The sequence below is a fragment of the Patiria miniata genome, unplaced genomic scaffold (assembly GCF_015706575.1).
Source record: "Patiria miniata isolate m_02_andy unplaced genomic scaffold, ASM1570657v1 HiC_scaffold_24, whole genome shotgun sequence".
Taxonomy (NCBI): domain Eukaryota; kingdom Metazoa; phylum Echinodermata; class Asteroidea; order Valvatida; family Asterinidae; genus Patiria; species Patiria miniata.
The window spans coordinates 7,054,682-7,076,711 of NW_024037063.1; the positions used below are offsets into that span (position 1 = coordinate 7,054,682).

The 22,030-nt window shown below is 39.9% G+C and overlaps 1 protein-coding gene across 4 annotated transcripts in view; it reads right to left on the bottom strand.

The window, feature by feature from the left end:
* The window catches only part of LOC119731731 (dynein heavy chain 12, axonemal-like), a 75,952-nt gene that overhangs the window by 27,520 nt on the left and 26,402 nt on the right, over nt 1-22,030 (bottom strand). For all 4 annotated transcript variants that reach the window (XM_038204960.1, XM_038204962.1, XM_038204961.1 and 1 more), the window contains 16 exons: nt 19,559-19,841; nt 18,113-18,389; nt 16,777-16,906; nt 15,705-16,140; nt 10,423-10,668; nt 9,582-9,811; nt 8,970-9,153; nt 7,072-7,296; nt 6,062-6,244; nt 4,998-5,117; nt 4,134-4,325; nt 3,250-3,398; nt 2,955-3,093; nt 1,914-2,080; nt 1,077-1,269; nt 141-421 (listed from right to left, as the gene is read on the bottom strand). In XM_038204960.1, coding sequence (XP_038060888.1) covers nt 141-421; nt 1,077-1,269; nt 1,914-2,080; nt 2,955-3,093; nt 3,250-3,398; nt 4,134-4,325; nt 4,998-5,117; nt 6,062-6,244; nt 7,072-7,296; nt 8,970-9,153; nt 9,582-9,811; nt 10,423-10,668; nt 15,705-16,140; nt 16,777-16,906; nt 18,113-18,389; nt 19,559-19,841 — 3,435 coding nt within the window. The remainder of the gene's footprint in view (nt 1-140; nt 422-1,076; nt 1,270-1,913; nt 2,081-2,954; nt 3,094-3,249; nt 3,399-4,133; nt 4,326-4,997; nt 5,118-6,061; nt 6,245-7,071; nt 7,297-8,969; nt 9,154-9,581; nt 9,812-10,422; nt 10,669-15,704; nt 16,141-16,776; nt 16,907-18,112; nt 18,390-19,558; nt 19,842-22,030) is intronic.

Here is a 22,030-nt window from a genome sequence, read left to right on the forward strand (position 1 = left end):
CTTATTTTTGCGTAACAAATACATTTGTATCTTGAAACTTTTAGACTCTTGAATCATCAATTTTAAAGTGTTCATCCATTAGTTGCTCACTGTTTTTGCAATGCTACTGTGCACAGTTCTAAAACAAAAAGGGGACTTACTTGAAGAGCCACAGTCTATCGTTATCCTCCACCAGCCGATCATAGAAGACCCTGAAGACCTCATGCACCCAGAGCCTAGTGAAGGACCTCTTGTTCTCCACGGCTTGCTTCTTGATCAGCAGGACGCCCATGATGACGCGGGCAAAGTCTCGCAGGTTGAAGGTGTAGTGAGACTTGGCCGGGGTGGGCAGGAGGTTGGCCATGGCTTGCTTGTAGACCTCCATGGTGCCGGCTACTACCTGGTTGCCACCGGTGAAGTAGTCGGGGCCAAAATCGTTGGCCTGAAGCATCAACAACAAAAAGGTGGAAGAGTTTTAACAATTTTTTTTAATCAAATCGATAACAAGTCTGATTACAAAATCAGATCACAAGTAACAGAGACTGAACAATAAAAAGAACGCCTTTGTCACTGTTAATATGTAAAGCCGTAAATTAACTTCAGTCTGGGCTTTTCTGTGAATGGTGAAATTGACTTGAAATGATTTATGCTGACTTGATAGCGACTCTTAAGATTTACATGTTTTAGGTACAATTCTTTTTGTAAAAAGCCAATTTGTCCACTATAGTTGGTTCTCTTTCTATCTATCTTTATATTTTTCCAAAGCCGTAACGTTTAATGACTTAGGGCCCTTCAGTTATGATCAAACAACAGCAAAAGTTATCAACGCATGAAAAAAAAACACTTCAGTCAAAAACAGACACCTAGACCAACATCATGGAGTTGACCAGAAAATATTGCTGAACAAATGTTATTGCTCAAACAAAATTCAAATACTAATTACAGGCTGGTAAGCTGTTTTGCTTAGAAAATATTTTCTGTTCTAAGCAAAGTTTCATGTTTAGGAGCTGATAAAATTGGCTCCTAATCTGCTCTTTGAGCAGCATGAAAAAAAAAAAATCTGAAGGAAAAAAAACCCTCTGAGATTGAAAACTCACCCTGAGATAGTAGCTGACAATAGTGCTAAAGATACGCTGCATGGTTTCATCATTGAAGGGAGTGATACCGATGATGTTGAAGTGACGTAAGAACCTTGAGGTGACTGGGTTCCGACCTCCGCCAGGGGGACCCATGGCCGTCAGGAACTGAACGTCAGTCAAGACAATCTTGGTGGTGTCTTTCTTGTCGTACCTATGGGTCAGAAGTAAAGACGACTTGTCAGATACGAGTCTCATGGGAATAACTGCTTTGATCAAGCATTTTGCATTTTGAATTCGCCTAACCCTGAACTTTCAGTAGCTCAGATGAAATGGCCAAGTGACTTAGCTCTCATGACAAAAAAAAATTCTTGAGCTATGGTCTACCAAAAGCTGATTTGGTTCATCATTAGGAAATAAATAAATTTGGTTAAAAAAATCCTAAAATGGCTTGTTATGCTGATCCTGATGATGTAGTCATGACATCACAGAAGTATGCAAATCAGGGTCGATGTTTGTGTTAAGTTTCAAGTCAATCCAATATTAAAAAAAACTGCTCAGACAGACTGAGCAATTAATGAACCCACACATACAAAACACAAACACTCAAAAACGGAAAAGCCACTTTATAGTAGAACTGAGATCGTGTCCTCTTTTTCCCAATTCGCACTCTTTAGGCCAGTTCACCATTCACAAAAATGCAAATCCGAATCAAATTTGACACAAAACATTATTACCAGAGTTCAAATGAGTTCAACTTTTGTGAATTTGCAGCGCAAGTTCTTGCCACAACATAAGTCGTCTCAAATTTGCATTCATAGCAAAAGCCAAAGTCTTGTACCCAACGTTCCCACTTACCAGTTTCCATGATCAAAGAACTGTCTGAGGAGTTCAATGGGAGGCTGGGCGCCATACACTTCTCTAGCTGGCATGTTGAGATCATCCACAAAGATGACGGAGCGTTTACCCATGGGAGGACCGAAGACTCCCTTACGTCGCTTGTCAAGCTTGGACATGATGATATCCTGGCATGGAAAGACCAAAGATGTCAATAATCAAGGAAGAGACGATATGGCTTTCCTATATCACACTAAATCACCCTCAGTGTCATTTGAAATTTCCTGAAAACGGGTAAAAACAGCTACATACATCCAAACCCTTCCTGGCCCTTCAAAATCCATCCATGGATTTGGGGGAATTTGCAGGATTAAGGATGGTAGAGTCCAACTGTAACGGGGGTAATGCCCATTAAAAGTACAGATTTTCAAGGATTAACTCCCTGGAAAATTGTTAAAGGACTTTGATTAGGCCAAAAAAAAAAAAAAGTCGGTCTCTGGTCAGCGCGCATGTCGATTTTAATCATGCGCGTCGATCTTTTTTTTCTTCAAAAATGTTCCACGGTAGCTCCAACAGCGCCCTCTATTTCTGCACCTCCTCAATTTTTTTACCAAAGAGCACCAAGGAATGGGAAATTGCACCAAGGCAAATGATCAAAAGCACCAAGGCAAATTATGGAGGACACCAATGTACATGAGGACACCAAAAAAGCAAAATAGTACCCACCTTGTCTGTACAATCCGAGCTTGAAGAAAAAAAAAAAAAAAAAAAAAAAAAAAGCCGCGTGGCCGAGTCAATTCCGGAACTTTGGTCTGACCAGAGACCGAATATTTTTTTTGTTTGGCCTTAAGTAGAAAACCTAAAAATAGCGTGTGAACTGATCTAAAATAATTTTTGACATATGATTCAAATATTTCACGATTCAAAGCATTCTGTATGATCTGGTTGTAGCTACTTTACAAAAAAACCATTATGTGCTTTTATTCTTACTCTTACATGTGGATCAATCAAATGTAAGTACACAAACCAGCTCCTCTTATCATTCACACGCAATGCTAATACCTGTGTCTGGCCGGCGCTGGTCTGGGCCGAGAAGTTAATGAAGAGCGGTAGGAACTCCTCCTTAGAGAGATTATTCATCAGTTTATCCTTGACGTACACACTTTTGCCTGTGCCGGTGGGTCCTACAAACATGATGGCTCTGCAATGAAAAACAAAACAGACAAAAAACATAGACTTTCAATCTCCTCAAACCTTGCAAGCCAACAATCCAAAGCTTGAGATATATGGCCTGTGATGTCAGCCTCTATGAGGCAACTGAAGTTGGAGTTTTTTGCTCTTCTGTACATGTACTTACCTCTTGTGTCTAATGGCAATATCCATGAGGTACGTATAGCGTGCTGTGTCCATGGTAGGAACGATAATCTCCTGCACTTTGCGTCCTTCACTGATACTGGAGCCTTTGATTGTGTCATTCCAATGGATCCACTTGCCTCGAGCTTTGAACTAAAGATAAAAAGGAACACAATATAAAAATGATCAAAGACTAATCCATTAGACCCCATCCAATGCAGCAATGCATGTCAGCCACACACGTACATTGTATAACGCATACTGTGCACGAATGTTGGACACTAATTACGACTGTGATCAGGTGCTTGGTCAAAACATTCAGTGGGTGGGGCCTAATGTATCAGTCTAGAGGGAAGACCGAGTTCCTAACGTTAGCACAATCTGTCAACATCAAAAGCAAAAGCAAGTAGTCAAAACCTGACTTCTATTTGTGGAATTATTCAGCAGAAAATTTTGCTGAGCTAATTCATGAGCAAAACATGAGTTAGATGAGAACCAGTGCCACGTTGAATACATTGCACGACAGTTTGGCTGGTAACCTATCCTTGCTAAGCAAATAATTTCTGTGCTTAGCGGCTCGAGGAAATAATGAAATTTGGCCCAAAGCAAATAACACCAGACTCCAGTAAATATAATATCATTTATGTTTAAACCATTAGCAACTCTAATACATTGTATATATTATGTATTCACTGATGCATCCATAATACTACAGAGTGCTCGGGCAATTACAGGCACTACAAGGGGTAGTAGGCACGGCGGTTTCTGGGGCTACAGTGACTAATGGGATAACATTATTGTTGATCACTTGTTTTACACTTCTCGCCTCCCCTTTTCCACCTCCCTCCCTCCCCCAGCCCCCAAAAAGTTCCTTATTCCTTGACTCACATCATACATGTAGTCATAGACCAGCCCCTCGGTGGGAAATGGTACGTCCAGTTTGTTGCCAACTTCACCAGGGTAAGGGTGTTCCTCGTTCTTTCCTGACAGGATGTCTCGCAGGAATTCATCAAACTTGGCCCTACCGTCGGTATCCACCACGGCACCCACGGACCACACCAGGGAGAAGAATACTGTGGACTGTAGCCAAAAAAAAAAAAGAAGAAGACGAAAAAAACTAGAGATGATGCACTCAGAAGACAGATTGCTAAAAAAATCAGCAGTTGGCAATTCAATGCAAGTTCTAGTTTGTAATTTCCTTCTCATTTTTTGTAAAGATTTGGGAAAATTTCATAATTCTAACTTATACTTTAATGTCTATTAATTCTCAATTATATCACTGACTGTCACTTGTGAATTAGACTTGCTTAAGTTACACCTTGGCCCGTAAGTTTGAAATGGGATTACCCCGTAAGGAAAATGAAGGGAGCTAAATCTGGCCATTGTGTCGACCAGCATGCCAGATGCATGAAAAGACTTCCAGTGAATAGCCATTTTGAATCAATTAAATATAATTATGCGCACTCTGGGACCAGCTTTACAAGGCTTGCTTGCAGGTGTGTGAAATGCAACCATTTATTTAGGCTTCCACATAAAAAGTGAAATATGAGTGAAAGTTTTTTTTATTTTGAAGTACAGCTTGAAGAAATCAGTCTTTGTAACTACATTTTGTAAATTTCAAACCTTTGTGCTGCAATCTCCATTTTTTATGGTTTTAATTCAAATGTTAAATTCATGACACGTTGTGTAGTTTGATTTGAATTTTTTCTCACAGAGTGCAAAATATATCTGTATTAGACAAGAGAAACTTACGATAATCCAGGGTCTAAGATGCTTGAGGTCAGTCTCTGGTTTCATGTTGTCGGCCAAGAACATGTTGACAAAGTACATCAATGATCTGGCAAAGTTGTTAGTGGTGGTGGGGACATATTCCTGTCAGGCAAAACAGAGGGAGGGAGATGAGGAATGTTTCAGAGAGCTTTTATTTATCACAAAGATTTAAAGGTATTACTTCAAAGAACAGCGTGACAAAAAGTTTACATATAGAGTCACTGAAAAAATAGCATACACTAAACTATAGCGGGGAGTGTGTCTTAGTGGTTAGGGTTTGTGACTCATGATCAGAGGGTCAGGGGTTCGAATCCTGCTGCTGGCCATATGTTGTGTCCTTGGGCAAGCCACTTCACCTCCACTTGCCTCTCTCCACGAAGGAGTACAAAATGGGTACCTGCATTAGCTGGGGGGTAACCAGCGATGGACTAGCATCCCATCCAGAAGGAATAGAAATATTCTCAGTTGTTTCATGCTACTGAAACCGGATGGGCCACATTGACGGGCCCAGAAAATGATGGGCAACATTGACTCGTCACACAGTTTACTTTTTACCTTTTTTATACACTTAACTCTCAACTAAATCTCTCAAACGTAAATATAACCAAAATCTTTTGCTATTAAAGGTTTCGTGTGTTGCTGGATCAAAGCACTGGAATACTGAAAAATCCACAGGGACGCCAAAAAATTCAGATAAATTTTTTTTTTTTACATTTTTAGAAATTTGGGGATGTTTTCACCATTTTCTCTACAGGTTTCCCAAAATCAAAGCAAGAGTGCGTGAAAAATGTCCTGAAGTACCATTTAAGACAACATTTTTGGGGAAGTTGGCAGGCTACAGCTCAATAGCCCAACAGTGACGTGTTTACCATACAGACCTAGTTTTGGGAGCAAATCTTTACCAATATCTTTATAAATATGAGTTATTAAATATTTTCTGTTTGTTTTCTGTATAGAATGTAATTCTTAATGCAATGCAAAAGTTTGATCTTCTGTTAAAGCACTTAATTCTACAGTTGATGCTTGTTTGGAGAATGCGTTCCTACCTTTGTGTGCCGATGCACAAAGTCAATGGACGGCTCCAGTAGCCAATCAAAAAGCGCGATGAACAAAGGCTCCTCCTTCTTCAGAGTCTCCGGGAGATCGTTGAGCCATGATCGGAAGACGGGTCGCCAGCCAAGGTTAGACGGCTCCAGGTAGATCATACCACAGCGACTGACAGTGGCAGGCTGGAAACCGGGGGAAAATAAGAAGAGAGAAAAATCACGAAAAAGGAAAGCCGTAAAAAGTGAATTGGTTTTTACGGCCTGCCTGATTCAGTGGGTTTTCCCTGGAGTATACTGTTTAGCATTCCTCCCTCTAACAAAATTAACTTTTCTCCACCTGTCTTCAGATTTCTAAGTTACAGAGCTTGTACACTTTTGAGGAACCCTTGATTTTGTAATACCAGAAAGAATTCAGGCAGTTTGCTTCGGAAGCCGTGTTAACACGCACTGGCTGTTTTTATACACAGGCACAGCTGACGGGTTAAGACGTCAAGATTGCCTCGACTCGCCTCCGGGTGACGTCTAAACATGCTAATCCCTCGTGCCTTTTGTACACACAGTCAAAGTCCGTGAAGTCTGTGGAGGCGGACCGTGTGTTGATCTTGAATTGGCCGCTGTGCACGGCCTATTGTTCTACAAATTTACGCTTCGTTGCACACCCCGGAGTATTGAAAATTATGAGGTTTCGGCAAGAAATACCGTGTAAGTACTGTTGAAATGACTCTTGCGAATCAGTATTTGTGGCGTTTGACTGTATATCAGAAGTTGGCTGCTATTTTTTGCCTTTTTACGAAAATCGACATTTTCGGCAAAAATAATCCTGGTGCAAACTGTTTAAACAAGACTATGCTTGCTTAGTCCAGTTTGATGTGGAAAGTCTCATTTTAGGACATTATTAAATCTCAGTGACGCTGTCAGTCGGGGAGTGAGCCAGTAAATTGGTCAGTCGGTCAGCCACTCAGTCAGTGACTCAATCAGTGACTCAGTCAGTCAGAGAAGAATTTACTCACCGATGCCTGGGACAAATCCATGCACTCAAAGATGAGACTCATGCAGTTGGACATCTGTATAATCTCCCCACTCATCAGACATAGTTTCTTGTTGTCATCTAGTACAGTATTCATACTCTCAATCCATAGAGTGTCGATAGGGCCGTCAAAGATCACCCACTTACGGTCGGGGGTGTCGGTGGAGGCAAACTCACGGAAAGTGTTGGCTACCACTCCATCCGTCCACTGAAGTAAAGAAAAAAATGTGCATAAGAAACGTTAACGTCAAAAAGCAATTAATACATTTTGCAGATAGACCATAATGCTACATGAATATTGTCTTTTTGGCATAGTGGGATGTAACGTATTCAGAAATTACAAAGTAACGTCGTTTTTTTTTAATTTTCATACTTTCAGTTCCAAGAGAAAAATATGAATGTTGATTTAAGTCTGTCCGACCAAATTCACATTGTGTGGCTCAAAGTCAACTTTATGGTTAACACTAATCGTTGTTTCTTGGAGAAAAAATAATTTCAATTTGAAACACAAAACAGAAATCAGTGCTTCAAAGATAATGCACTTTCCTTAATCAGTTTTGGAACATATGTAATCTCCACTTATTTTAGTTGCTCTTTACGAAAGACTAACGCAGCTATTTCTCACTTTACTCAGCAAATGTTAATGATATAGGGGTTTCCAAATAATAAATGTGACCTGATATTTCAGCCTGAGCAAGGCCTTCTTCAGAGGCTTGATGCGGAAAATCTAGCCCTACTGTCCAACTTTCTAAAAATGTAGAACGTGTCTGGGAAATCCCATTTCTAGATACATTTTAATGAAGACATAGCGAGTCAGAGCTGTCAGCCACAGACGCTGTCATGTGAATTGTCCCTTACAGTGTTGGAGCAAAGGCTTTGACCCTCAAGGCCAAGGCCAAGGCCAAGGCTTTGACCCTCAATGCCAAGGCCAAGGCCAAGGCTTTGACCCTCAAGCCTCGAGGCCAAGGCCAAGGCTTAACCCTCAAGGCTAAGGCCAAGGCCAAGGCCCTGTTTTATAAAATGACCACTAATATAGAACTAATTATAGTCACATGACACATCATCACGAATCGCTCATTAAGAAGAACAACTTGTCTTTAATTGCAATCAACATGCTCGCATACAATGTTTTATGACTGCATTGTATCTATTAAAGTATAAGTTCAGGTCTTCATGAATATGGTTTAACTAAAACAAAATAACGATATATTGACGCACAATTCTCCCGAGTGTAACAAAAGGGGGATCCAAGAAACTGATTTGGGAAATTTTTATTTGCTGGGCCAACATGGTCAGAAATATTAGCATTATCTAAAACAGATACATGTACATGCAAATCTTTAGCACTTATCAGGGAGACATATACAACCAATCAGATCTATTCCATAAGTATACAATTTAAGTGATTATCTCATTAGCCCCACAAGTGTACAGAATATTGTTGCAGCAAATCTACTACAATGGTAACACAATATGATGCTATAAAAGTGGAAGTGTGCCCAACACAAAAATCTATAGAGTGTCTCCCTCCTCCATGGTAACACGATTAAAATGGTAACAGCAAAATTTCAAACGGATTTATCTGGAAAATGCAAAAATCTATGGGCCTTGAAGAGCCTTGACTGAAAATTGCAAGGCACTGATCCCTCAAGGCCAAGGCCAAGGCCAAGGCTTTTGCCCTCAAGCCTCGAGGCCAAGGCCAAGGCCCTAAAATCCAGCCTTAAGGCAGCCTTAAGGCCAAGGCCCAGCATCAAGGCACTATATCACTGGTCCCTTATAACCCTAACCCTAACCCTAACCCCAACCCTAACCCTATAGGGATTTTGAAAGAAGAACTATTTCTGGTTGTATTAATGCTAGCTCAAGTAGCTCCATCGTTACCTCATGTGAGACAGGATCAAACTGTCCAAAGAGCTGACCCATAGTGATAGCCTTAGGGTTGACGGTACGATACAAGGCTTTCTCTTCCTCATTCAGACCCTTCTCATTCAGGAGGGTCAAGGCGTCAGCTAAGACGTGGAGAACCTCTGTCTTGCCTGCAAACGGCTCACCTACCAACATGAAACTAGACAAGAGGAACACAAGAATGTTAATCAACAAACTTAGTAGAAAATACATGTACATCTTCGCTCATTACAAATCCTAAATATTTTTTGACATTGTATCATTGCAAACATCATTTTGACTAAATTTTGTAATGCAAAGCTTGTTCCCCCCCCCCCTTTTGTTTTGTTTTTTTGCTTTATATTTATAAGATCCAACTTCAAAATACAATGAGACGCCACCTACCTAGAATGTTGATTGATGTTTCGGGGACTTTTGAGCTATCCATTTATGAGATTGTCAATCTGCTGTTACTTTGTGAGAGTCACTTGTTCATCGCACACACTATTTACACCACCATGTTTGTTTAAGTTATATGCCTTGCTTTGATTTTCAAGATGGCGTACCCTGAGAAAGGTCTACTGAGGTTAAAATGATAGCCTTGCTCACCCGTGTCTGACGATCATCATCTCATATGTCTGTATGAGCTTCTCCCTGAAGGCGTCCACGCACTGCAGGTTTCTCTTGGCACACACCTCCTCCACGGCATTCATGAAGACCTGATAGTCAGCCTTAGGGAGGACCACGCCGGGGAAGAGATCGGAGATGATGCCTTCAAATAAGGGGATGTCGTGGGATAAGAACTTGGGAAGGTTGACATCGATGATGGAACGTAGCAACTGGAGATGAAAAGGATGAAAATGAAAAAAAAAAATTATTTGCAGATACATGTATGGACTAGTTCCTCACATAATTAACCACACCAATTTTTCCTGAAATGGGATTAACAATGTTAACAATTCTTAATCTCAAGAAGTCTATTTTTGTTCCTACCAGTATTTAGCTTCCTGTATTGAGAGCTCTACTGCAAAATAAAGCTGATTTTTCAGGACAATGCTTGGGAAGAAATTTGAATTTTGAACTTTTGTACATACATTGTACCTACACGACTAAACTTAAATGTAGGCAAATGACATTGATACGATGTTAATTAATTTTTTTGAGCTGACCTTAGAGATTCCTTAGAGATTGGGTTTTACCTAAAATATCTAGGCCAAGGTTTTCCTCCCATTTTCTACAACTGAAAATTTGTTGGTCTTCTTTCTTCAGCTACATGTATGTTGAGGATTCTAGGCCACAGTGCCTAGTGTTGTAGTCAATATTATTTTTGCTATAGAGTCCTTAACTCTATAGCAAAAATAATATTGACAACAACATTGCACGAACAACAAGTTGGTTTACTTTGGCAAAAAAAAAAATCATTTAAATCATAATAATTCCAACTACTAACCAGAATGTCTTCACTCTCGTCAGGGAACTTGAGTTTCAAGTTACCAGCAGCAGCCAGCACAGCCTTGACAGCACGCATCCCGTAATCGTAGTGAAACTGGGACGACAGCTGCTCCGAGCAGAGACGATACGTAGTGACAATCTTGACAGAGAGGTTACGAGCATCTACGAAGCCATAAGAGTATAACATGATCTCACCGATCATGGCGTAGTCTGGTACCATCATAGCCACTGTGCGGAACAGCACCTGGGGAGAGTAGAAACAAGACTTAGTAGGGTTTGACTTAAGAAATGTCAAACAATAATCAAGGCGCTGCAGAGCAGAAAATATTGCCCAGCAAATTGAAGCAAAACTCGGCTGAGAATGAGTAACAAGCAACAGCATGCCGTTTTAGCTGGTTATGTTTTTCAAGGACTCGATCATCATTCCAGTGCCAAAAAAGAAACTGATCAGTTCCCTGAATGGATATAACTGGGCCTGTGGCTTTGAAGTCACAGATTGCAAAGTGTTTTGAACGTTTAGTGATGAACTTCACAAAATCTTAACTGCCATGTGATCTCGACCCATGCCGTGTGATCTCGACCCATGCCGTGTGATCTCGACCCATGCCGTGTGATCTCGACCACATAGCGTCATGGGCCAAGTTTGGCCTGTTGCCATGTACATAAATGAAGATGAAGATGTCAATTTGTTTATCGGACAAATCGATGTGTTGAAGGCGCTGTGAATTACTGCTTGCATTTGTCTTGAAGTATCTTGAAGCTGGGAGATCAACTTCATCAAAATTTGCTAGTAATTTATTTATTGATTATTCATCTGCTTTTAACACCATAATTCCGTTGAAGCTTTATCAGAAGCTGATTGATCTTAATTTACCGAAAATCCTTATGCAAGTGGGTTTTAGAATTTTATTGGAACGCGTAGACAAGTTGTCAGAATCGGTCCTAGTTTCTCGAAACCAATCGTTGTGAGCACTGGAACACCGCTGTGGTCTCTCTCCCTTACTGTACAGTTTATTTACACACGATTGCAAAATGGAGGTTTCGTTTAACGTAATTGTAAAATTTGCTGATGATACCACCCATGGTTTAATTTGTAATGGCGATGAATGTAGTTATCGACGTCAAGTATAACAATTAATTAGGTATTTTTTCTTGTAAAATGGTGTGAATCGAACAATCTTATCTTGAATGTTGACAAAACTACAGAAATGATCATTGATGTCCGTAGAGATAAGGGTCGAATTGACAGACAAAATGTGGATTGTTTTAAATTTTCTCGGTACATTCATAATGAAGACTCTGTCTCGGTCAAATCAATTATCTACAAATTTGAAAAAGGCCCCACAACGTTTGTATTGTTTACGTAGACTGAAATCCATTGGTGTGGGCAGACCTATTTTCATTAATTGTTATAGATGTGTGATTGAATCCTGCCTGACCAGCTCTGTTGTTGTCTGGTTCAATGTCACTCATAACGGCAAAATTGATCAACTGAATTGGGTGGCTAAAAACGTGTTGTACATAATTGGAGTTAAGTGGATGACATGAAGACAATTTATGAAAAGAGAATGAGGAAGCGTGTCAAGATTATCGTTAAGGATATGCATCACCCAACTAATGGGTTCTTCCAGATGATGCCTTCAGGAAGACGGATGAGATCGTTAAGTGCAAAAACCAACAGTTTTAGAAATAGTTTTATACCCTCGACCATGCGGGATTTTAGCAACGGCACATGTTAATTTATATGATAGTTATTGTAATTGTATACATATTTTTATTGTTTATATGATAGTTATTGTAATTGTATACATATTTTTATTGTTTATATGATAGTTATTGTAATTGTATACATATTTTTACTGTACTAATCTTTACTGTTTTAATTGCATTGTATTTTTAATCCTTACTCATTTTATGAGAGTCCAACATTACAGATTCCTGTGGTTGTTTTTTAATCATTGGCTGAACAAATCAATCTAATCTATTGTTGATGTACCCTAACGTGGCACGGCCCCTAACGTGGCGCACTTTGATTTTTCGCCTGTAGTGCCTAGCTAGAGCAAAAGTTTTAACTGAAATTTCACAGAAAGTGAAATTTCATCAAGTTCTAAACACTCCCGTTCATAAATCGCGAGTTTATTTACCCGTTACAAAGTAAGAAGCAAAAATTATTTTGGCATGATTTGCTGATTTTATTTGCAAGTGCAAAGTGAACCTTTAGAAAATGCCCCCGAAAAATAAGAAAATAATTTTCTGACAAACATCTGGCTGGGTATATACATGTACGGTAAGTAGAGATAATAGGCCTAATGATTTATCAGAATTTATCAAGTTTACAGAAATTCTTAAATGTAAATTTGGAATTTTCCGAGATTTATTCAAGTGCGCCACGTTAGGGAACACTCCGCCAATTTGTGCCCAATTTCCGGACGCCACCGTTTTTGAATTTCGGATTAAATTTTATGAAACCGAAATTGTTCACAGAGGTTAAATAGCAAGCATTAATAACGCACAAGTACCAGTATTTCACTGCATGAATATGAGGTTTGTCAACAAAGAGGTTTGGCAACACTACACGAGGAAAGTTGGGTAAGCTTCGAAGTGCGCCACGTTAGGGAACACGACTATAATCTAATAATAGGGTCAAACGGACCGGATTTCACGTTAAGCATGCATAACCAGACAACTACAATACCTCTTCATATTTACTGATACTTTCTGGGTGAGCAGTGAATAACTTCCCGCCCTACTTGTTTTCTAAAGGTTTTTAATTATCAAGTGGAAGGCATCGCAATTGCCCAGCGGACCTGCAGTCTATTGTGCCGATTTGTGTCTTCAATACAGGTCAATTTTTCCACGCTGACAGAAGATACCAAGTAGAAGGAAGAACAACACAGTGAACATCTAAGAATTTCAACCAAACAGTCCTTTTCAGGACTATACCATTTCTTTGAAAAGGAGAAGTGATCATTATTGCAAAAAAAATGAAAAAAATAAAAAGTAACCAAATAAAGAAAGATTAAAAGATTAAAGAAAGCAAAACTCCCCTTACCTCAATTCAATTACATTCTAACTAGAAAGCACTCAGAGAGCGCAAACCGCCGCCAAGGCCAAACAATTCCCCGCCATATTGTCAGTTCACCCAAAAGAAACACTCGCATAAATGGTGAAGAATCCTTTAAAAAAATCCTGGATCCAGACCCAGATTAGGATCACTCCCAAAATCAAATCGAATTGTACTTGTACCAAGGACCATCCCTAAAAGTGTTGTTCATGCAAATCCGTTCATAACTGTTTGAGTTATCTTGTTAACAGACAAACCAACCAACAAACAAACCAACGCCAATGAATACATAACCTCTTCAGCGGAGATAAAGACAGTATGGACAAAAGGAAAAATCGGCACTTTTTTTTTATTGGCCATAACTCGATAAATACTTACCCGATTGGAAATATTTTTGGGGTTGTTGAAAAGCTAATAAACTACTCTTCAAATATGATATTTGCGATGTATTTGTTTAAAAGCTGTGAAAACGAGGGTGCTTTGAGGATTCCGTTTTTAGATCCTGTATTTCGATCTCTGTGGTGAAATGCAACTCTGATCTAATTTCATTGATGTTTGATGATCACGCATATTTTATTCCACATGTTTGCTCGCCAACATCATTCTAGGCGAGAAAGTGAGAAAGGACTACACGTAGTAATCATCAAAAGGGACGGTCATTTCATAGAGCTGCTTAAGCACAAAATTTGCTTAAGCACGAAAAAACATTGCTTAGTAAAATCGTGTAACCCGCCAAAACTCCATGCGATGTACATTGCTTGTGACTGGTATTTAGCTGTTGTTTACTTAGCATAACAATCGAGTGGAGTTTTGGCCGGTAACCGGATTATATTAAGCAAGATTTTTTTGTGCTTAAGCAAATTTTGTGCTTAAAAGCAGCTCTATGAAATTGGCCCCTGCTGCTCAAACCAATTAAGGTACGACCATCTAGGCCAACTTGAATGAAGTGAATAAGGCAAAATTTATTGGAATCAGCGACGCGAGTAAATTACACATTATACACGGTTTACCAGCCAGCACAAGAACAACAGATTCCTGCTGAAGACTGCGAGAGTGTCCTTCTGTTACAAAATTTGAATCAATAACGGAACAGCGTACCGTATGAGTTATATCTTCCCCCGCGTATTTAGACTACAGATACCTCGAAGAAATTCATGACGTTTGTCTATCCCACTTGTTATATAATATTTAGTTCAATTTGTCTGCCTTTTGTATTTGTTTTTAACCATCAAGCTCAACATGTTCATTTTTGTTCTGGGAAAGAGGTACATGTAATTTACAGGCCTTTATTAAATGATATTCAAACAGTTGAACATTATCTACTTTATAATTATCTGCTTCATCTGATGAAGTGGCTGTAGCTACAAAAGCTAATGCCATGATTGTACTTTTAGTCTTTAAAGTGCTACCTTCTCTATATTGTTTAGGGGTGCACTGAACTAATTCAAGTGAGAATTTTTACGCGAGTCATAAGCTTAAAAATTCCACCACAATTTGTTTTGAAAACGGAGACCGTTTGGCTTTAAAAACGGAGGAATTGTGTGAATATATCCAAGGATCAACTCCCTGGTTTTGGGGCTTCCATCTGATTAAATTACGGATAAAAAATGGGTCCTATTTGCCTGTGAAGTGGAAGGATGGCACTTGTAAAATGGCTACATGCAGGCTTGGGAACTATCACTTTTCGGGAGGTGATTTTGTTTGGGTGTGAATATTTTTAAAAATGTAATTGGTTAATCTACCTAAAATTGAAAAGAAATGCAAAGATGAAAGACAAGACAATGATTTAATTTTTGTTTGAGAAATCCCAGTGATGTTGGCTTGCATGTTATTTGGCCCTGAACTTTGTTGATCTCACACTGTTTTCAATGGGACTTAAATTAGTACAGTGGACCCCCAGCTGACTACCACGGCTGCACACACGCACACTTGAACATGGCACTGTGCTAAATCAGTCATTACTAGCATCACATAAATTGAACTTGACACGTAAGACTTGTAATGTTGGACTGTCATTTTATGAGAGTCCAACATTACAAATTCCTTGGTTGTTTTTTAATCATTGGCTGAACAAATCAATCTAATCTAATCTAATAAAGTTTCAAGTCATTCTTAAAGACGCTAAGTATTACAAAGTACCAAGGTAACAGGGACAGGGAAAAATGTCACACTTTGAACCCTAAATTTATAGACGGCATGGAGTTAAATGTACAAACCTTGAGATTATCGGGAAGCTCCGAGCGTCCGGCGTACCCAGGATTCATCGTGATAGCCACAAAGCAGGTATCCCTCAGAACCAGCTCAGTACCCTCAAAGAGAAACGTCTCCTGATGGGTCATGACGGCACGCTGGATGCAGAGAATCTGCTGGGCTACCACAGACAACACCTCCAACTCGATACGGTTGAACTCATCAAAGCAAGCCCAGGCTCCCGAGGAGGCTAACCCCTTGAAGAACTTCCCCATGGCTAGGTAGTCCAAGCCGTCCGAGCAGTTGAAGACCACACACTGGACGGCTAAGGCTTTGGCTAAGTCCTTGGTGGTTTCTGTCTTGCCGGTGCCTGCTGGACCTTCAGGGGCTCCTCCTAGGTTGAGATGGTAGGCACCTACTAGGGTACGGTAGCAGCGATCAGTCAGAGGGGTGATGACCAACCTGAGGTAAAATTGCATATTTTGAAAATTATTATTATTATTACATAATTGGATATATTATGCAATTTCAGTAATTTTTTCATCTAAACGTAGCTTATGAAAATGGCTTTCTTGTCATTATTATTTTTGGTGCTATATATTTTTAAATATGAAATATAATTTTTGTGGTTTGGGTTCCGCTTTTTTGAACCACCCTGTATTTTCAAAACGCTCCTATTTGAACCAGATTTACTTTCCTGGGTCGAAATTCTGACCAAATGTCTCTTACATGTACATAAAATACTTTAATTTGCGACAGATAAGTACACCGTTTCATGAAATCCTTGTGGAGACCTTTACATCCTTTTGTTACATATAATACCCAGGTCTCCACAGGGTAGCAGTTTTGGAATCAATAAAACTCAAACATTTCAAAGTTATGGTTTTAAGCACTCTATGCTTATTATATTTTAGGAGCTTTATGAGAAAATAATTCACAAGCTCACAAGTAAAAACTTCTTATTAATCATCCAGGTAGCTTGCCAATGTTGGCTGGCTTGCTTGAATCCAATAAAGTTAAATTGGCAATAATGCATATTGATTTGTTAACATCACACAGACACAACATCTACTGAAAAAAAATCATGTTTGTTGTTACCTGAAAGAATTGCCGAGGTATTCATAGGCGTACTTGACCAGTGAGTTGGTGATGCGCACCATGACGGTGTTATTCTCCCAGTAATAGCGCAACTGGGCAAGCCAGTTGAAATCATTCTCATTCTCCACACCTGCCAAATTTAACATGGAAACAAGTCAGGTGTGTTTACAAACACAAATGCCCCGCAACGGTGACAGTTCCCATGACATAACACCACTCTTTTAACATCAACTTACATGTACCTTGGTCACATGGAACATTCATTGACAGCATTAGTGTCTTCTGTAGGTTTTATATGAATTAATCCCTAATCCCTATATCTCAGAATAAAAACATGATTTCTATTGTTTTAGCCACTGTGAACTTGACCCTTGACCTTTTGGCCCCAAATTCAATAGGCTTCTTAGGATTACCAAGAACAATCCACAAACCAAATTTGAAGTTCATATGTTAAGTATTTCTCAAGTTATCGCGCTGACAAGATTTGTCCGGACACACACACACCCAGACTTGTTTCACATACCTAGTGTGGACTTTCCTTTCTTTTCGTGTAGTTAAGGAACACCAGTGGAAAAACTCATTTTTCTCAAACTGTGAAAACTCTTACAACCCAATTTTTTTTCAATGATTCCCTTTAGTGTTTCTCTTCATTCTGCTACAGATAAACCTAACCCAAAAATGCCTCTAAACCTGTTTTCCAGAAATGGGGAAACACTGTGTGGACGTGGGCAAGTCCACACTTCGTTGCTGCTACCTACATTATGTGGACGTCTTTTGTTCGGAAGTCCACACTGCGTATGTAAGACAAGCTCACCCACCCACACACACACACACACCCCCACCCACGGAAGGACGAGGCGGAAACAGTATGCCCCTTCGGCTTCGCCGCGGGGCATAAAAAGCATTTGAAATACTTCATATATTGCCAGTTTTGACACATTATTACATAGAAATGAGAATTACTTTTGTCCAGCAGATGCATGAAGTAAATTTGCCTTGTGATTTCATTTGGGAGTAACTTATGACAACTTGTGATTCAACTTGTCATTGACTGGATTGGAACTCTGAGGAGCCTATGTATCAGTTCAAATTCTAACAGTTTTCATTACAAATTCCGTCAAAACAAGGTTATTAATTTTGTAGGCGAAAAGTTTACATCATATTCTGAAAATCTGGAAAACCAGTCATAGATGTATGCCAATTTTCAAGTTTTCAGTAAGTAGAGTCATGCATGTAGAAACCGGTTGTGGGTACTTCTAGATATATCACAGACCAACTGTATCAAATATTTACAACGCAAACATACTTAATCAAGTTGTGACTGTCAATACGATACCTTTCTCTGCCATATCCAAGACCACATCCCGGGCGTGCACATCAATAGTCACCAGCGCCCCCATGGTAATACGAGTCTGCTTGGACAGTTTGCCCCTGACCAGGGCCACTATATCCTGCAGCTGACTCTCAAGTTTGTCGTAATAGTCCCTGAGTCCTTGGGGCCCACCTTGGATGGCTTCGTGGACCTCAGCCGTCCAGTAGATCTGGGAGACGCAGAGGACGACTTGGCCCGGCCATTCCTGGACCCAGTCCTCACGAGCTTCGATGGCATAAGCCTGTACGACAATTACATGTACAAGAAAACATAAGGGCTTGCATAAAAAACCACTTTCTAATTCATAACTCTTCTGTAGCCCAATCCTGCCAGATTTCTATCAAAATCTAAAAGGTAAAGGTAAAGGGGACGAACCTGTATTCACAGGAACGGAGTGCCCATCTTTTGTTCATTAGCGATTGGGCCAGACTCGTATACTGCTGTGGGGGGATTGCCACACCTCCTCCACAGTGAGTCTGTTACCTTCCCAGCATTGAACAATGCCGGTACCCATTTAACACCTGGGTTGAGAGGAGTAATTGAGGTAAAGCGCCTTACTCAAGGGCACAACACGCATGGCCACGGTGGGGCTTGAACTCACAACCTCTCGATCACGAATCCTGTGTTCCACCGCTAGACCACACGTGCCCCCCAAAATCTACCAGAGGAATTTCGAGGATTTTGCAGGTAAACCCCAACCACTATGACTTTAGGTAGCACCCCTTGAAAGTTTTAGTACAAACAGTTTGCTAGAAGGTTCCTAACGGGAGAGGTTGATTTGAGAGGATTCTGGAGTCCAGGTTTCAGCAAAAAGATCTCTCTATGTTGTCTTTTAAAAGTGCATTTGAAATGTCTAAGATTCTCTGGGAAAAAAGCTGCTGATACTATAGAGCAATTTGCACACTGCAAAAAGCAGATCTTTTTAATCGTAATAATGACTGGCTGATCTTATTCCACAAATACAAATCTGTGAATTTATGCCAGCACAAATTCTTCAACCTTTAAAAATCACCAACATTAAGTAGTAACTTCAATTTTACAAGGGCAAAACTATAAATGTACTGATGTTTTACTTGCAACGTGCTGGGTACAACATTGAAGTAGGGAATACAACTGACCCTTCAGGGAGATAAACGGGGAAAAAAATGCTGATGACAACAGTGATCAGGTTCAGTCCATGACAACTTTTCACAAGTTCATCACAAGTCAATCACAAGTCCCCTCAAATTCATCACAAGTCTTTTATTTTCAAGCCAACTCCCAAGTTTTTCAAATGAACAGTGTCAAAGGCATTATTGTTCATCCTTGTTTACTTATGTGTAGTAAAAGGACTTGTGAATTACATTTGCCCGGACTTGTGATGGGCTTGTGATGGACTCGAATACAACACTGACGGATAACTTGACTCACCTGATGTGATTTCTCAATGACGTCCTTCACACTGACCAGCATGACATCTTGGACTTGAAGCAGCCATTTCTCTACGGCCCCTCGAGCCTCGGTGGTGGAGATGACCGAAGTCATCTTGACTTTCTCTCCCTCACTACTGAACATGGACACAATGTCCAGGTTGGGTAGGAACTCCAGCTTAGCGATACCCTCAAAGCACTTTTTGAGGTGAGGCTGGACGCGGAGAGGGTCCTTAGTCTCGGAGAGGATCTCCAACATCTCATCGTTGGACAGGAAGAAGAATCTGTTGGAATAAGGAGGAGCAGAATAAAGTAATTCATGAGTGTGTTGTCTGCTTTTGTATCAGCTTTGCATTGAGGCCTGTGGACTCAGTACTCATGCCATAACGCAATGCCATAATGAAATGGTAAGTCTGGAATGCTCATTTTTTTGCCAAAAAAAAAACCCTTTCCCGGTCATTTTGTGTTGTAAAATGGACGGCAGAGGTACGCACATTAAAAATTCCAGCAACGCAACGTCAAAACTCATCTTTGAAAGGATTGGTTCTAAAAATTTGATTCTTCAAAATAGAAAGCACTGCGTTGCGCACTTACACATCGACTACTGTCCTAATTTACATAGAAGTCAATAGATAATCAAGAGAAGGTCATCAGTGATCACTACTCAGTCAGGCATGACAAATCATGACACTTATTACTGTGAGTGTGTGCTACTGGGTACCCTGCTTTTATTACGTAAACCATACCATTTGAAGTAATGCATTTAACACCGTTTCAATGTTAAATCTCTTACGTACAAACGTACATGTACATACATGCACATACCGATGCTGAAAAACCTCTACAGTGGATCTCTAACCATGGTAAGTCAGATGATTTTTAAACTCATTGTATTACACTGTATTTAGAATGTATACTCCTTGATGAATTTATAAAACCATAGAGTGCTGGGGCAGTTTGGGGCGGTATACAAATGGAAAAGCCATGAAGTAAACGGCAGATGGTTGGAGGGTCACCAGAGGCCCAAGGGCAACGTACATGGCATATGTTTGTATTTGGCTAAAGACACTCCTTAAAATACACATTTCTATTTTTGTTCTTTATAAACTTTCCTGGGTAAAAACACCTTTAGGGTAAAACCTGAGGAATTCCAGTTTTCAAACTGATTGTTGAAGAATCCTGAAATCGGAAAGACCCTGACAAAAAATTCTGAAGTCAGGAAAAACACTCGCAAAAAATCTTGAAATCCGACAAATCCGGACAAAAATATCTTGAAATCTGGGAAAATCATGACAAAAGTTCCTGAAATTAGGAAAAATCCTGACTAATCTCACCCATGCGTATTTAGGAGAACAGACAGGGCACTTTGGGGCTGTACAGCGGACTAATCAACAGGTTAAGAGCAAACTAAGTGGAAATGTCTGGAGAATTGGTGTGCTGAGGTTACGTATTTTGGAGTGATCGACACACCTTTTGATTGGATAATTGAATAGATGCAATTACCGGTATTTGCATAGGCTATACAAACCAAGTAAAGAGCGAAAGACTCCAGTACATGTCCATAAAAAATGGCCATCGGAAGTGCCATTAATCCATAACTCTACAAGCAAGTTCCAAAGTCTTTCTGGGGACAAAAAATTGAATGGCTGCATGTCAACTCCAAATTAATGGCTGCCAAAAATCTGGAGATGTCAAGATCTCTGAAAGTAATGAGACAATTTGTAAGCTGCTTGTCAAAGTCAGGCTATCGCAGAGGACGGTTCAACATGAATCATTGCAATATCCTACTTTTAGATCCTTAATTAATCTGTCACTGTCAGTGGCTTTAACAGTTCCACTGAATTTCATTTCAGATATTACGACATGCAATCTTGGAGTTAATCAGTATAGAAATATTGAGTGGCTCAGAGGGAGGTGGAGGAATATTATCGCAAGGTAAAATCTGTACATGTACTTTATTTCACGAGGCGAAGCCGAGTGAAATGGAAAAGTCCAGAATTTACCGACTGATAATATTCCTCCCATTTCACAATTTAAAGCCACTCAATATATAACTGGCAAAGATCCTTGTCATTGGTTTACAATTAAAATGAGCTTCTATTTCAATACAAAATTGGTGGGAAATATTATTTTTTTCTTCCAAACCATCCCTGCAGGAAATGTTTGAAACCAATTCTGTAGTTACTTGGTCTTGTGAACAATACGTGCTACACTCAATGCGCACACCAGCATGCATCTGCACACCACTACCGTGCCATGAAACAAGGATGATCCTAACTGATGAATAATAAATCCCATTCACCATGGGCGAATGGGTCTTTTCGATCACCGGCGCGAAGCAGTAATGAATGTCACGTGGGGCGCGTTCCACCAATCAAATTACAAGGATCTGTATATAATATCTGATATTCTCTTTGTGGTGTCAGGTCCTGTTTTCATCTTGATCTGATGAAGTTGGAGTAATCTTGCAAAG